Consider the following 17,500-nt stretch of genomic DNA (forward strand, 5'->3'; position numbering starts at 1 on the left):
ACCATCTTTATATTGCTCTCTCTCTCTCTCTCTCTCTCTCTCTCTCTCTCTCTCTCTCTCTCTCTCTCTCTCTCTCTCTCTCTCTCTCTCTCTCTCTCTCTCTCTCTCTTCTGCAATTTCCTGATTATCTCTTCCTTTCCATTCTTTTCCTCTCCCCTTTCCCCTCCTCCCCGTCCCTTCTCTTCCTCCCCTACCCTTCTCTTTCTCCCCTTCCCTTCTCTTCCTCCTCCTCCCCTTTAATTATTCTCTCCTCCCTTCCTTCTCCCCTTTCCATCTTTTTCCTTCTATTCCTCCCCGTCCTTCTCCTTTCCTCCCCTCCCAAGCTTGCCAAATCCTTAATTCTCCCCACCGCCACCACCACCACCACCACCCTCATCACCACCATCACCACCACCATCATCATCACCACCCCCGCCATCACCACCACTGCCAAAATTACTTGCCCCTTCCAAATTCCCTTCCTCTTCCCCTTCATTTTTATCCTACCCCTTCCCTTATTCTTCCATCACCCTCTTCCTCCTCCTCCTCCTTTCTCTCTTTATTTCTCTTTCTCTTTCTCCTTTATCTTACGACGCAGAACCTTAGCCAACTTCGCAGTTTTCTCTCTCTCTCTCTCTCTCTCTCTCTCTCTCTCTCTCTCTCTCTCTCTCTCTCTCTCTCTCTCTTTTATCGATTCTTCCCTTGCGTGCTCTATTCTTCCATATTCCTGTTTTTCTTCTTTCTTCTTTCTTTCCTTCCTTCCTTTCTTCCTTCATCATTGTTTCTCTTATCTCCTCCTCGATCATGGCGGTTACTCCTCCTCCTCCTCCTCCTTATCTTTCTCTTCTTTCTTCCCTTCCCTTCACTTTCTTCTCCTGTTCCTTCTCTCCTTTATGCTTCTATTCTACCTCCTCCTCCTCCTTCTCCTCCTTATCTTTCTCTTCTTTCTTCCCTTCCCTTCACTTTCTTCTCCTGTTCCTTCTCTCCTTTATGCTTCTATTCTATTTCCTTCTTCTCCTTCTCCTCCTCCTTTTCTTCCTTCCCTTCCCTTCCTTTTCTCCTTCTGTTCTTTCTCTCATTCTCTCTATCTATGTTTCTTGTTTTACTACTACAACTACTACTACTACTATTACTACTACTACTATATCATGTGCTTGCTCCACACACACACACACACACACACACACACACACACACACACACACACACACACACACAGTCCTCGTTGTTCTGATTCACGTGTTTTGGCGCGACACACTAAAAGAAATAATAATAATAATAAAAATACCATTTCCCTTAGCACCAAACACATTCTCTCTCTCTCTCTCTCTCTCTCTCTCTCTCTCTCTCTCTCTCTCTCTCTCTCTCTCTCACAGCCTCTTAAGTTATCCATATTGAACGGTATCCAAATCTCCTCCTTTGATATGAGGGGGTTACTGTCCTTGGTGGGTGGAGGAGGAGGTGGAGGTGGAGGTGGAGGAGGAGGAGGAGGAGAGTCATGTGAGCTAGAAAATTTACTTCACTCCAGAAATATATTTGGAGGGATGAACCTACTCTCTCTCTCTCTCTCTCTCTCTCTCTCTCTCTCTCTCTCTGATGTAAAAATATACGAAAAACAAACAAAAAAACAAAAAACAATGACGGCGAGAGAAAAAGGAAGAAAACAACAACAACAACAACAACAACAACCATTAACAAACAAATAAAAAAAAGCGATTGAAAAAAAATATTGACAAAAAAAAGGTAAACTAGTTACAAAAGAAAATGGAAACAAGAGAAGAAAAGAAAGAAAAAAACACGAATGACGAACTAAGAGATAATGATGATGACAATGATAATAATAATAATGGTGATGATGGTGAGAATAAAGGAATAGAAAGGGAAGAAAAGGAGAAGAGAAGTGGGAGGGAAGGAGAAGGAAGGGGAGAGAAAAGAGTAGGAAGAGAAGGAAAGGAGAAGGAAAGGGGAGGAAAGGAGAAGGAAGGGGAGAGAAGGAAAAGAGGAGGAGGAAAGGGGAGGGAAGGAGAAGAAAGGGGAGAAGAAAAGAGTAAGAAGAGAAGGAAAAGAAGACTAGGAAAAGGAGGAAAGGAGGAGAGAGGAGGGAAGAAGGAGAGGGAAGGGAAGGAAAGAGGAGGAGAAGAAAAGAATAGAGAAGAGAAGGAAGGGAGGAGAAAAGAGGGAAAGGGTAAAGGAGAATAGAGCTTAAAATAATAATAATAATAACAATAATAATAATAATAATAATAATAATAATAATAACAACAACAACACTTACCTATATCATCGCTGCTGTCTCAATATGGACGACCGACGACTTCTGAGCTGCCCTTCCTTCCTTCCTTCTTCTGTGCCTTATGTGGAGGGATGGAGGGAACGTAGGAGGGAGGGAGGGAGGGAGAGGCACGGTGGAGGTAACCCTGTCATACCTCCTCCTCCCCTTCCTCTTCCTAGTTCTCCTCCTCCTCCTCTTCTTCTTCTTCTTGGAGGCGAAGTTGACTTGATCATTTCTCTCTCTTTCTTTCACTTTCTCTTTTTCATTCACTTTCACGTTCTTGTTGTTTTCTTTCTTTTGTTTTGTTCACCACTTTTATCAATGTTTTCTTTTTCTTTCTTTTTCTTTCTTTCTTTCTTTCTCTCTTTGCCACTACCAGTCCAGTTTTTCTTTTGTGTTTTCTGTTCCAGTTTTTGTTTTCTCTGATTTTCTTTTGTTTTTCATATTTCGTGGATGTCGATTTTAATTTTTTTGGTCTATGGATTTGATAATTTTCAGCAGACTTTCTTTGCTTTCTTTATTTCTTTCTTCTTTCTTTAAATTTACGATCTTTTTCTTTTCTTACTCTTTCTTTAAATTTACGATCTTTTTCTTTTCTTTCTTTATTTAGGTTGTTGGTCCATCGTACGAGTGCTTTAATTTCTTATATTTTTTTTGCAAGTTTATTTTTCTTTATCTATTTTCACAATCACAACTACTGCATCATCTGTGTGTGTGTGTGTGTGTGTGTGTGTGTGTGTGTGTGTGTGTGTGTGTGTGTGTGTGTGTGTGTGTGTGTAAAATATAGACAAAAAAAACACATGAACTGCACTTTTGAGTTTTCTAATATTTCTTTTCTTTCTTTCTATCTTCATCATCATCTATTTTCCTCCTCCTCCTCCTCCTCTCCTTCAGTCAATTTTTTTTTTCATTCTATTCAACTATTTTCATCTTTTTCTTCCTCTTCTATTTCTTCTTTTTTTCGTATGTAATTTTCTAGACTCATTACTAGAGGAAAATTTATTACTATTTCCTCTTATTCCTCTCCTTCTCTTCTTCGCTATCTCCTCCTCCTCCTCCTCCTCTTCCATAACACTTTAACGAAATATCTCGCCACTACGCAAAACGCTGAACAAAACTACGTTAACTTAACACAAGAGCAAGATTCGTCGTGTGTGTGTTACGTTATGTTACACCGAATAGCACCGCCAACACACACACACACACACACACACACACACACACGCACACACACACACACACACACACACCGCGGCTAAACTATCATTAAAATCAGGCTGGTTGGGATTCTAAATATACATACATACATTTGTTTCTTCCTTTATATGTATGTATGTATGTATGTATGTATGTTAGGGTATGCTTCTCTATCTCTATCTCTCTTTATCTATATTTATCTTTCTCGTTTCAAGTCACTTTGTGTAGATTTTTTTCCCCTCCTGTCTCTTATCTCTCTCTCTCTTTCTCCGTCTCAAATTTCCTCTGTTCATTTTTTGTTTCTTCTTATTTTTATTTATTTCAAGTTTTCATTTTCTCTTTCTTAAGTTTCATTTTCGTCAGTCTTTTCCATTTTCATTTTTTTCATCCAGTTTTTTTTTTTTTTGCGTGTGTGCGAATCTAAAAAAAGACTTGGATTCCACTGACACAGAAAAGCATCATCCCTTCCATCTTCATTTCCTTTAGTTAAGTTTCAATCAAGTCACTTCAATCACCTCTTCTATTTTTCTCCTTTTCACTCTTCCTCTATCACCTTCCTTTCTTCTGTGTCACTTCAACCGGCTCAACTCTCTTCTCTCTTCTTTCTTTCTCTTTCCAATATTTCCTTTTCAAATTCGTTTTCTTCCTCCTGTCTTCCTTAACCTCGCATCTCGGCCATTTGCACCTCCTTCCATTTCCTTTCTTTTATCCTCTTCGTTCAAACTCTTTCCTTCGCCCGTCTTTCCACAATCTTGCGTTTTTTGCGTTTTTGCGATTTCTTTTCAACCTTTCATTTCAGCTTCTCTTTGCGCTTTTCCTGAACTTCATTTTCTTCATTCCTTTTTGCTTCCTTCTAACCCTTTCCTTCACCCATCTTCTATAATCCGTTTTTGTCTTCTTTTCATCCATTTCCTTTCCTTATATCATCTCTTCTTTCTCTTTCCTTCACCCGCCTTCCATCCAAAACCCCACGTAGTCATCTCGTCTCATCCGTGTCTCGTTCCGTTTCAGCATCATAAAATCATCTCCTCCTCCTCCTTCTTCTAGTCTTGGCGTGATGATCCCTCGTCTTTCTCGCCGCGGGACCCTCACCAGTAGGGCGAATCATTGATGTTCAGATGGTTCCAGGACGCGAACTCACTCCACGCATCGATCTGCACGTCGTAAACATCCTTGGGCTTTCCTTCCAGTGGCTTCGACTTGGGCCTGAAGGACACAACGACGTAGTTCTTGCTGTTGTTGTTATCCCAGAACTCCGCGCCGTCGCAGTTGTAGCAGACGCAGAACTCGATCTTGTCTGCGAGCGAGGTCACGGGCAGCGGTATGTTGAAGGTGAAGGTGTCGTAGATGTCGTAGGAAGCGCCCGTGGCCGTGGTCTTGGAGGGGACGTAGTCGGCCTCGACGTCCTCACAGGCAGTCCAGTTGTTGACGGTGTACCTAGCCTTCACCGACTTGTTGAAGGAGAGATTTCGAACCTGGGGTGTTTGTCGCAGCCACGGAGAGATGGGGGGGAAGAATGGGAAGGGGAATGTGAGCCCTTGAGAGTGAAGTCCGAGGTGGCAGGACAAGAAAAAACAACAACAAAAAACTATGATACACCCTGTTCACGTTAAGTTGGCGAACAGGCCCCGCCCACGCCAGCCAACCAGCCACCAATCACAGGCAGCCTTGGTGGGAGAGGAGGCGTGGCTTGCTCGTAGCTCGGCCAATGAGAGGCGGTTATTGGGCAAGGGGGAGGAGCTTATTTGCTGAGCGTGGGAGACGGGGTGTGGCGTTCTCGTAGGTTGGCCAATGACAGACGGTTATTTTGGGAAGGGGGAGGGGCTTATTTGCTGGGAGTGGGGAAAAAGGGGCGTGGCTTTCTCATAGATTGGCTAATGACGGACAGTTATTAGAAAAGGGGGAGGGACTTGTTCGCCTGGTTAACGTGAACAGAGTATATTACTACAGCTATTGATTCTACTAACCTACAAATATTACACTGCAAATACTAACTCTACAACTAACCCTTATTTTCCCTTACTCTAGAACGTAAGAAATAGACGTTAGAAAGCCCCAAAGAGATAAAAAAACCACTGAAAGATAAACCCGAGATAAAATTTTCATCATCCAAAGTCGCTGAAACGGATCAAAACTTGCTAACCACCTATTACATATTACCCTTAACCCCCCATACGCTATAGCTACGCGTGGCCTCAGTGCACATCTCCCTCACCTTGACTGTTCCGGTGATCTTGCCCTCTGCCTCCTTGATCATAACATTCTCTACACACACGTTATCCCGCTCCAACCGCGCCTTCATCCCCATGTAGTCAGAGGCGGGTTGAGCGAAGGCCAACTCCCACTGGTCCGCCACAGCCTCGGCCTTGGCGCCCCCGGTCACCTGAAGAAGAGGAGGAGATGCAGAGGGTTACGAGAGGCTAGAATGGGTACAGGATAGGGTGACAGAGAGTAAAATGGGTACAGGATATAAAGCGTGATGGGTTGTAAGGAAGGATGGGTAGCAGGAAGCATTCTGAAGGAGTTTAGAAGGATGTGAAGGATAGGAGCTGAAGGAAACATTCTGGAGGAGATTAAAAGGATGCAAAGGATAGGAGCTGAAGGAAACATTCTGGAGGAGTTTAAAAGGATGTGAAGGAAAGGAGCTGAAGGAGTTTAAAGGATGCAAAGGATAAGGAGTCCAGGATGCGTCTTAGAGTATCCGGAGAGGGCAATAGGATAACACATAAAGGATTGTGGTAGTCTTTGAAAGGAGTTTAGAAGGACGTGGAGGACAGAACGACACTACGAGAGAACATAAAGGATAACAGGATACTTGAAAGGGCAAAAGGATATAAGGAGAAAGAACGATTCGTTAAAAGAACTGTACAAAGGTGAAGTTCTCTCTCTCTCTCTCTCTCTCTCTCTCTCTCTCTCTCTCTCTCTCGCTCACCTGCTCGAGGAAGTCCGGGGTCCATCTCGGGGGGCAGTCTGGACGCTCTGTGAGGACCCGGATCTCCGTAAGCGGGTGACCCTGGGTGTCGGCGAAGACCACCTTCTTCTTTAGTCTGGTGGGGGAGATGGCGCCCAGCTGGGGGGGGAGGGAGGAGGGGGTGGTTAGGGGGTGATGGTGGTGGTGGTGATGGTAGTAGTAGTAGTAGTAGTAGTAGTAGTAGTAGTAGTAGTAGTAGAGGGCATGAATGAAAATAAAATAAAGTATAGATATAAAAAGAGTAAGTATCAAAAGGAAAGAATGATGAACAAAGAGGAGGAGGAAGAGGAAGAAGAAGAGAAGGAGGAAGAGTAGGAGGAGGAGAAGGTAACAAATGAAAAAAATCAAATAAAAAATAAAAAAATAAGAAAAACAACAATCACACACAAACACTCGAACTTACCCCCTCCAACCCCCCCCCTCTCTCTCTCTCTCTCTCACCTCCAGCTCGGCCTCGTCTTGGCGGGCAACGAGGCAGGACTTGATCGGCTGGAGCTGCAAGGTCGGTGTGTCCAATTTCTTTTTGGGGGGCGAACGGCGAATTTTGGACCTGTGTGGAGAAGGAGGCGGAACGTGAGGAAGGGTGGAGGAAAGATGGAAGAAGTAATGATGGAAGAAGTAAAAAAAAAAAAAAAGGGAGGAAGGGGGAAGGAAGGTAGATAGGTAGAGAAAAAGGGGGATGGTATGGAGGGAAGGAAGGGTAGCAGGGAAAACAGGGGGAAGGTATATGGGAGGGAGAAGAGAAGGAATAAAGCGAGGAAGAGGAGGATGAAAGGAGAGGAAAGGAAAGGGAAGACCATGATGAAGGATGAGGGGAAGGAAGGGATGGGATGGAAAATGGGGAAGGAAGGGAAGGGGAAGGAAATAGGAGAAAGGAGAGGGAAAGGAAGGAAAGAACGAAGGGAAGGGCGTAAGGGAAGGGATATGAAGGGAGGGGAAAGGAGGGAAAGTGGGAAGGAAGAGGAAAGGAAGGGAGTGGAGAGAAGGGGAAAGGAAGGAGGGAAAGGAGGAATTGGGAAGGAAGAGGAAAAGAAGGGAGGGGAGAGGAAAGGGAAAGGAAGGGAGGGGAGAGAAAAGGGAGAAGAACGAAGGGAGGATAGGGAAAAGAGGGAAGGAGGGGGAAGGGAGGGAAGGAAGGAAGGGAGGGGGATGGTAGGGAAGGAGGGGATGGGGGAAGGAAGGGAAGGGGAGGGAATCGGGTGAAGGGACGTGGGATATAGGACAAGGTAAAGGTATGCAAGTGTGGGGAGGAGGGAGATCATTGGTAGGGGTGAAGGGTGACGGGGCAAGGTGAGACAAGGTAGGGCAAGGTAAGGTAAGATTAGGTAAGGTAAAGTTAGGTAAGGTAAGGTAAGGTTAGGTAAGGTGAGGTAAGGTAGAGTAAGGTTAGGTAAGGTAAAGTATATATAAGGTAAAGTTAGGTAAGGTAAGGTAAGGTTAGGTAAGGTAATGCAAGGTATGGTTAGGTAATGCAAGGTAAGTAAGGTAAGGTTAGGTAAGGTAAGGTGAGGTAAGATAAAGGTAAGGTAATGCAATGCAAGGTAAGGTAAGGTAAGGTAAGGTAAGGTAAGGTAAGGTAAAGTAAGGTAAGGTTAAGTAAGGTAAGATAATGCAAGGTAAGGTTAGGTAAGGCAAGTAAGGTAAAGTTAGGTAAGGTAAGATATATATTATAAAGTTTGTGTTTCAAGAATCTAATATCAAACAACTTACAATTTCTATGATTAAAAACAAACAACAACAAGAAAAAGATGGTAGTTTTAGCAATGAATGGAAAATCTCTCTCTCTCTCTCTCTCTCTCTCTCTCTCTCTCTCTCTCTCTCTCTCTCTCTCTCTCTCTCTCACACACACACACAGTTTTCTCTTTCATTTCACTCAAAAAAACTTTCTCCTTTCTCTCTCCCTTCCTTTCACTCTTGCCCTTCTCCTCTTACTCCTCCTTCCCTTCTCTCTCTCTCTCTCTCTCTCTCTCTCTCTCTCTCTCTCTCTCTCTCTCTCTCTCTCTCTCTCTCTCCTCCTTACCTGAAGCTGTTCCTGGCACCAATCCCGTTTGCGTAGGCCGACGAGCAGCTCAACTGAGTGCTGGTCTCGAGGGTACTCCTAAAGGCGTTACTGTTGACCATCGCGCTGCATGACTGGTTGCCGGAGCCCCAGAAGGAGTGGAGGGGGTTGGCCTGCAGCGGAGTGGCCTGGAGGGTGGTGGGGGCAGTCTGCAGGGGCGTCAGGCGAGGGTAGTCATGGATGAAGGGCTGGGAGGCGAGGTAGCCCGAGGTAAGAACGGGGGAAGAGCCGAGGAACATCTCCACACCGTAATCGCTCGGCATCATCAGAGTTGTCATCAGGCCCTGGGGGAGGAAGATAAGGGGGAAGGGTGAAGAAGATGCTGCCATATAACTCGCTACGGACGTTCCCATTAGGCCCAGTAAGGAGAATAGGAAGAGGAAGGAAGGGAAGGGTAAAGGGCTTGTTTGGCATCGTAAGAGTTGTCATCAGGCCCTGGAGGAAGAGGAAGAGGAAGGGAAGAGGGTGAGGAAGATTCGTGAGTAAGAAGAGGAAGAGAAGGGGAGAAGATAAGGAAGATTCGTAAGAAGAGGAAGGTAGGGGAGGCTAGAGGGTTTGTTTGGCATCGTAGGAGTTGCCATCAGGCCCTGGAGGAAGAGGAGGAAGGGAGGAGGGATTAAGGGTGTGTTTATACAGGGGAGAAAACAGCTCAACGGTAAAAAAACAAAAGAAAACAAAAATAAAAGTCCGCTAGCACTGACCCTGTAAACAAAATAGAACAAAGCGGGTCAATCGAGGTCAATTTTGGATGGAGAGGTCAATTTTGGATGGTCAAATTTGGATAGAAAGGTCAATTTTGGACGGTCAAATTCGGATGGAAAGGTCAATTTTGGACAGTCAAATTCGGATGGAAAGGTCAATTTTGGATGGTCAATTTCAGATGGGGAGGTCAATTTTGGATGGTCAATTTCGTATGGTAAATTTTGGATGGAGGTCAATTTTAGATGGAAAGGTCAATTTTGGATGGTCAATTTTGGATGGAGAGGTCAATTTTGGATGGTCAGTTTTAGAGGGGAAGGTCAAATTTGGATGGTCAATTTCGGATGAGACAAAATGTTCATACGGAGTCGTCATCGGGCGCTTCAGGAGCAGGAGGAGGAGGAGGAGGAGGAGCAGGAGAGGGAGGAGAAGGCTGGCGTGACCGTTCGGGACCATCAGAGTTGTCATCGGGCCCTGTGTGGTGGGGATGGGATGGGAGCGGTTGAGAAGGCTGGTTGTCAGTTTGGTTGATCTGCTTTTCCATTATAAATTCCCCCCTTCTACTGGGCGAATCTTCTGTTAAATGCTTAGTTGTCTGTGTGGGAAGGAAGAAGGGGGGGTTGAGCAATCGTTTGGGGTCAGCTGAGTTCTCGTCGGGCCCTGTGTGGAGAGGCAGAAGAGGGGGTGGTTGAGTACGATGCCCGGGAACCTCTGTATCTTTCTCTCTCTTTAATGGTATAGGGAAAGGGGTTGGGTTCAGTGACTGGGTAGCGGTCGAACTTTTAACCTTATTGCCAACCCAGAAATTATTGCCAACTCAAACAAGGATGGAAGAGTCTAAACTGATTCTTGTGTCCCTTTGTTAGGTTGGTAATACATCAATTTATGGTTTATTCAATGACTGAGTGAGTGAGTGACTGACTGAAGGAATGAATGACCAAATGAGATAGTATCGGTACTGAGTGGCTGACTGACTGATTGATAGACTGACTGGCTAATTGAATAACACTAGTTTAACTGAGTGAATGACACGCTGACTGACTGACTGAATGGCCGACTGACTGACTGGCTGAAGGAATGAATAGCTAGATGAGATATTGAGTGACTGACTGACTGATTGAATAACTGATCTAACTAACCACATGTCTGACTGACTGACCGGATGACTGACTGACTTACTGAATGAATGAATGAAAACCACAAAAACCACCACAAAAAATAGAAAAAAAAGATTAAAAAAAAAAATAAAGAAAAAAAAAAGATGAACAGTAAAAAGAAAAGAAAAACGATAATGAAAAACGAAATAAAAATGAAAATAATAATAAAACAACAAGAAAACAACAACAAAAACCACAGTCCCTATCATTACCCTCAACCGTGTACCCCCGAACAAAACATCATCATCATCATCATCAGCATAGTTACTCTTATCAACGGTGAGTCTTTGTTCTCCAGCGTGGCGACAGACGAGGGAGATACGCACACACGAACGAACAGAGACAGACAGACAGAGGCGGAGACAGAGATAGAGACAGAGATAAGGTCACTGGATATTAGGTCACACAAGGAGGAGGAGGAGAGAGAGAGATAAGGAGGTAAAAATAAGGTCACTTGGAGATAATATACTAAAGAAATCTCTCTCTCTCTCTCTCTCTCTCTCTCTCTCTCTCTCTCTCTCTCTCTCTTCTTCCTCCTTTTCTCCTCCTCCTCTTTTTTTTAAATTTACAATCATCTTCCTCCTCTTCCTCCTATCTTATACCTCTGTTTTTGATATTATTGCCTCCTCCTCCTCCTCCTCCTCTTCTTCTTCTTCTTCCTCCTCCTCCTCCTCCCCCAGCGACCTTTCAAAATACTGTACATTCCATCCTAATATGTCACTAATCCTCCTCCTCCTCCCTCCCTTCCTCGTCCTCCTCCTCCTCCCTCCCTTCCTCGTCCTCCTCCTCCTCCCTCCCTCCCCCCGCCTTCCTGAAGCATGAATGGAGCGAGGTCTAGACGCATTTCTCTCTCTCTCTCTCTCTCTCTCTCTCTCTCTCTCTCTCTCTCTCTCTCTCTCTCTCTCTCTCGCAGGCTGCAGGAGGTCACTGAGTATTCACACTTTCACTCCTCCTCCTCCTCCTCCTCCTCTTCTTCTTCTTCTTCCACCTCCTCCTCCTCTTCTTCTTCTTCCTCCTCCTCCTCTTCTTCTTCTTCCTCCTCCTCCTCCTCCTGATATACTTCCTCATGTCAGTCAGCTATAAAAAAAATAGTCACCCTCCTCCTCCTCCTCCTTCTTCCCTTCCCCCTCCTCCTCCTCCTCCTCCTAGTCATGCCTCCCTCTCAATGAATCAACTCCTCCTCCTCCTCCTCCTCCTCCTCCTCCTCCTCTTCCTCTTCCTCCTCAAGAGTAGTGTGTGTGTGCTAATCGTACTAAATCGCCTCCGCCTCTTCCTCCTCCTCCTCCTCCTCTTCTTCCTCCTCCTCCATTATAATCAATCTTCCAATAAGGTGACTTGAAAATCATTAATGTTGTGTAATTTTTTTTTCTCTCTCTCTCTCTCTCTCTCTCTCTCTCTCTCTCTCTCTCTCTCTCTCTCTCTCTCTTAAATGTCAGTCATGTATGCAGTATTGGAAAGGCTACAATACACACACACACACACACACACACACAAACATGAAGGCCAATGTCAATCACTCCTCCTCCTCCTCCTCCTCCCTAGAGCCACACAAGTCACTTCCTCCTCCTCCTCCTCCTCCCTAGAGCCACACAAGTCATTTCCTCCTCCTCCTCCTCCTCCTCCCTAGAGCCACACAAGTCACTTCCTCCTCCTCCTCCTCCTCCCTACCTATATTACTCTTAAAATTTCTTCCTTCTCTTCTTCTTCTTCCTCCTCCTCCTCCTCCTCCCTAGGTTTTCATAGTCACTTCCTCCTTCTGAACCTTACCTTCGTCCTTCTCCTCCCTCCCCCACTTCCACCTCCTCCCCCACCCGTTACCTTCCCTTCAAATAAACTCTATTATGGTCACTTTCTCCTCCTCCTCCTCCTCCTCCTCTTACAGTTACTTCCTCTTCCATTTCACTTCTTCGTTTGCCTAATCTCTCTCTCTCTCTCTCTCTCTCTCTCTCTCTCTCTCTCTCTCTCTCTCTCGTTATAAAAGTGTTAGAAAGTCTTAATTAGTGTTTCAACAATTATTTAGACACTAATTAGCATGTCATTGTCTATTGTTCTCTCTCTCTCTCTCTCTCTCTCTCTCTCTCTCTCTCTCTCTCTCTCTCGTTACAAAGGGTTAGAAAGTCTTAATTAGTGTTTCAACAATTATTTAGACACTAATTTGAATGTTTTTGTCTATTGTCTCTCTCTCTCTCTCTCTCTCTCTCTCTCTCTCTCTCTCTCTCTCTCTCTCTCTCTCTCTCTCTCTCTCTCTCTCTCTCTCTCTCTCTCTCTCTCTCTCGTGAAGGTTCTAGAATTGCTCAACGTCTTTTGTCATTTTCTTTTTTTTTCTTTATTCTTTTTTTTTTTAATGTTCGTGTATGCCAAGTAGCTATACCTCCTCTTCCTCCTCCTCCTCCTCCTCCTCCTCCTCCTCCTCTTCTTCTTCTTCTTCCACCTCCTCCTCTTCTTCTTCTTCTTCCACCTCCTCCTCTTCTACCTATGACGTTTCTTTCCTCTCATTTTTTCCTCCTCCTCTAACTTTTTTTTTCCTAGTGTTCCTCCTCCTCCTTCCTCTTATCCCTTCTGTTCTTCATCTTCCTTTTCCTTCTCCTATCCTCCTCTTCCTTTCCCTTCTACCCTTTTTCTATCTCTCCTTTTTTCTCTTCTAATTCCCACGATCATCTAATATATCCTCCTCCTTCCTTCTACCCCTACTTCCCTTCCTCCTCTTTCTATCTTCCTCTTCTCTCCCTTCCATTCTACCTCCCTTCCTCCTCCTCTGTCTAGTCTTCCTCTTCCTCTTCGCATGTTTTCAGACAGTGCAGCAAGACCTCAACCTAAATCCATATTATTCTCCCCCACAACCCAGATTGCAAGTAGCGTAAGTTAACAATAGAGTAAAGCAACAGTTAATGTCCACATGACAGGTGGAGTGAGGTGTGGGTGCAGTAAGGTGACGGGTTACTGGTGCCGTGCCTAGTACCGCCGGTAAAACGAGGATCAAGCCTCCACCTGTGCCCCTGAAACTACACCCCACCCATCGTGAGTATTAGGGGGGATACCGGGGCTGCCCTGTGTAGGCCACTCGTCCTCTTCCAGCCTCCCTGTGTTTCCATGTTCTTATGTTCTTATGTTCTTATGTAATTAAGTCATTTTCCCCCACAGCTTAGGTTACCAGTAGTATAAGTTAAGGGTAGTAATTTCCTCTTATTTCTCTCTTTACTGTAAAATTTCCATGTCCCTTTCTTCCTTAAATGGTGTTCTCTTCTAACTATTTCCTGCCGGCACGTTGCAGGAGGGAGAGGTGGGTGGGGAGGAGCCTTCACCTATTCTGTCCTGTCCTGCCACACGTAGATTACTAGTAGTAGCGGTAGTAAACAGACACCCTCGTCATAGCCCGATAGGTCTTCTGGTGTCTGTTCTTCCTATGTATTCCTATGTATTCCTCCTCCTCCTCCTCCTCTGCTAACAAGGCAATCAGGGTATGGTGTATTTAGTAATGTAAGAAGGAAACTGTGGCGCGCGTGTGTGTGTGTGTGTGTGTGTGTGTGTGTGTTTTAGTGGTAGACAAACATATAAAGTGTGTGTGTGTGTGTGTGTGTGTGTGTGTGTGTGTGTGTGTGTGTGTGTGTGTCTGTTATCTCTTTCAAGCGCCTGGACAAAGACTATAATGGAGTGAATGAAAGGAGGAGGAGGAGGAGGAGGAGGAGGAGGAGGAGGAGGAAGAGGAAGAGGAGGAGGATAAAAGCAACGAGTGAAGAGATAATACGAAAATATACATATCTCTCTCTCTCTCTCTCTCTCTCTCTCTCTCTCTCTCTCTCTCTCTCTCTCTCTCTCTCTCTCTCTCTCTCAATAGGAAGAAAAGAGAAGATAAGGAAGAGAAGAGGAAAGAAGAGGAGAAACTAGAGAAGATGAAAAAATGATGAAGAGGAGGAGGAGGAGGAGGAGGAGGAGGAGGAGGAGGAGTAGGAGGAGAAGAAGGAAGATGAATATGAGGAGGAAGGAGGAAGATAAAGATAGAGAAGCAAAAAGATGATGATAGTGAGAAGAGGAAGAAGAAGAAGAAGAAGAAGAAGAAGAAGAAGAAGAAGAAGAAGAAGAAGAGGAGGAGGAAGAGAAGCAAAAACACAATGATAAAGAGGAGGAAAGGAGGAAGATAGCAAAATGATGATGACAATGAGGAGGAGAAGAAGAAGAAGAAGAAGAAGAAGAAGAAGAGGAGGAGGAGGAGGAAGAAGAAGAAGAAGAGGTCAGACACACACTCATGTTTCCCCGTCCCGCCGGAGCCTCAGGTGACACGCAGGTAGACAGGACAGGTGAAGAGGTGAGTGCGTTACCTGTTCTGGGCGGCGCCGAGAACCTGACACGCCCCCCCTACCCCCCTCACCCCCACACACTTACTCATCCACCCATCTACACCCACTACTACTGTATTATAAGCAACACTAATACTCACCCATCTACACCAACTACAATATCATAATCACCATCATCACCATCACCCACACCGACTTCTTTCCCTTCTTTCATCTCCTCCTCCTCCTTTCATCTTCCTCATCCACTTTTTTCCTCTTCCACCCATCCACTATCTTCCCCCATCCACTTCCTTTTCCTTTCGTTCACCCACTTCGCTTTCCCTCCACTTCCTTTTTTCTTCATCCACCTCCTCCTCCTCCTCCTTTCCTCTTCCTCATCCACTTTTTTCCTCTTCCACCCATCCACTTCTTTTTCCTTTCGTTCACCCACTTCGCTTCCCTTCCACTTCCTTTTTTCTCTCCTCCTCCTCCTCCACTTTTTTCCTTTCGTTCACCTGCTTCGCTTCCTTCCACTTCCTTTTTCTCTCATCCACTTCCCCCTCATCCACTTCTTTTTCCTTCCATTTACCTACTTTGCTTTCCTTCCACTTCCATCTTCTCTCCTCCACTTCCTTCCTTTCCCATCCATTTCTTTTCCATAACTTGCCTTTACTGTATACTCCACCCTCAGTTCCACTCTTCCACCTAAATACCACCTATGCTACCAATTCATCCACCTACGCATGCACATTCATCCTCATCCACTCACCCGTTCTCTCACCCTGACTCATCCTCTACTTCCATCCACTTCTTGCTCCTGCCATCCACTTTTAGCATCCACTCATCGTCAAACATACCATGCCTTCGTACTCCACATCCTTATTCATATCCTTGTCTCTTCCACAGCCTGTCATCCACTCCCACGCATCCACTTAGCACTCATCCACTCACCCATCTATCGGCTCTCATCCATATGTAAGAGTTGGATGATGACGATGATGTGAGAAAAGTCATCCAGCCAAATTCCCAGCCTCTCTCTCTCTCTCTCTCTCTCTCTCTCTCTCTCTCTCTCTGGTAGCGACAGTTAATGAGGTTCAAACACACACCAGCAGCGGATGTACACACACACACCCACACACACACACACACACACACACACACAGGAAGCGACGTTCTTGAGTTTTGAAGTTAGTGAAAAAAAAAGTGAGAGAGAGAGAGAGAGAGAGAGAGAGAACCACCTGAAGGGCCACAGTACCAGCAGGCGACACACACACACACACACACACACACACACACACACACACACACACACGTAACCTCTGTACGTTCCGCTTCTCTGGACAGCCACACCGGCGCCAGAGGTGGTGGTGGTGGTGGTGTTGCCTCCCCCTCCAACAAAATCACCCCCACCACCACCACCACCCGGCAACAGACCACCACCAGCACCGCCGCCGCCGCAGATACACAAATATGAATTTTTTCTCTACTTTTTTTTATGTACTGTGCAAAGGGGGGATTTTTTTTTCTCTCTCTCTCTCTCTCTTGGTATAATTATTTTTAAGTATTATTTCTCGTTTTAAGTTTATTTTGATTAAGTTTTTTTTATTTATTTATTTATATACGAAGTTCTTTTACGTTCTCTTTCTCGTCTTTCGAGCTTAAAGTTGTCACAAAGTTTATTTCCGAGGCAAGATAAGAGAGAGAGAGAGAGAGAGCATATCTACGTAGTACCCTCTTTCATATATACGCAAGTAGACGTAGTAGTAGTAGTAGTAGCAACAGTAGTAGATCGTGATATATGTGTGCGTATGTGTGTGTGTGTGTGTGTGTGTGTGTGTGTGTTCGTGCTGACATAAGCGTCCGGTTGATAAAAAGGAAAAGCACATTACCTCACATCAACACCACACGCACTCAACACCACACGCACCCAACACCTCAAACACTATCACATTTCATCACCAATAACACTCACTCACCACCACCATATGCCACCACCACTACGCATAATCAACACCACACGCACTCAACACGCACTCAACACCACCACCCAACACCTCAAACACCATCACATTTCATCACCAATAACACTCACCACCACCATATGCCACCACCACCACTATCACCAACACGTAACACCACTACCACCACCATCACCACCAAACAATTTAAAAGTCCCCATCACCACCATCACCATCACCACGACTCACATCTCATAGCTTCGTAGTAGTAGTAGTAGCAGTAGTAGTTGTAGTAATAGTAGTAGGAAATTCTTATCACCCACAAGTTCACATCACAATATCTTCAAAGTCCCGACCGTCTTGAATTCTTGAAGTCCTAAATTGCACAGCGGGAACCAGTAGTCTTATACGAACTACCCGACCGTCGCAACCACTCCCTCTCTTACGACGGACTGGCCCGACTTAACGACCATCCGGGCTTTTAAGACGGGTCGTATCTCAAAGTCCACCACGCCTAGTCCACATCCACTCCACCTTCCGACTGACTGACTGATACTGACCCACCGCCCGCCCACCCGTCGCTCTTTCCATCCACCCACCCACAACACAAGGGGGGGAGGGGGAGGGGGGTATGGGGGTGGGAAGGATGGGGGGGTAAGCATCTCAGGTCTACCCGACAACCTCTTTCCTCCTCCTCCTCCGCTATTTCCCTTCCCTCTTCTCCTCCTCCCAAAATACCTCTCCTCGTCCATCTCTCTCTCTCTCTCTCTCTCTCTCTCTCTCTCTCTCTCTCTCTCTTTCTTTTCTTCTTTCTTTCTTTTTACATCTTACATATTGTTCTCTCTCTCTCTCTCTCTCTCTCTCTCTCTCTCTCTCTCTCTCTCTCTCTCTCTCTCTCTCTCTCTCTCTCTCATTCCTTTCCTTTCCTTCCCTC

General features: G+C 45.3%; 1 protein-coding gene across 4 annotated transcripts in view; it reads right to left on the reverse strand.

Moving 5' to 3' along the window:
* Nucleotides 1-17,500, reverse strand: part of LOC126994871 (protein phosphatase 1 regulatory subunit 3B-like) — a 38,495-nt gene that overhangs the window by 18,001 nt on the left and 2,994 nt on the right. For 2 of the 4 annotated variants that reach the window (XM_050854134.1, XM_050854135.1), the window contains exons 2-6: nt 8,440-8,762; nt 6,861-6,969; nt 6,381-6,518; nt 5,664-5,831; nt 2,255-4,923 (exon numbers count right to left, since the gene is read on the reverse strand). In XM_050854134.1, coding sequence (XP_050710091.1) covers nt 4,537-4,923; nt 5,664-5,831; nt 6,381-6,518; nt 6,861-6,969; nt 8,440-8,762 — 1,125 coding nt within the window. In that variant the 3' untranslated portion in view covers nt 2,255-4,536. Of the gene's footprint in view, nt 1-2,254; nt 4,924-5,663; nt 5,832-6,380; nt 6,519-6,860; nt 6,970-8,439; nt 8,763-9,541; nt 9,814-16,815; nt 17,108-17,500 lie in introns of those variants that run through there. The other 2 variants (XM_050854136.1, XM_050854133.1) reach the window with 2 other exon arrangements.

The sequence above is a fragment of the Eriocheir sinensis genome, unplaced genomic scaffold (assembly GCF_024679095.1).
Source record: "Eriocheir sinensis breed Jianghai 21 unplaced genomic scaffold, ASM2467909v1 Scaffold900, whole genome shotgun sequence".
NCBI classification, from domain to species: domain Eukaryota; kingdom Metazoa; phylum Arthropoda; class Malacostraca; order Decapoda; family Varunidae; genus Eriocheir; species Eriocheir sinensis.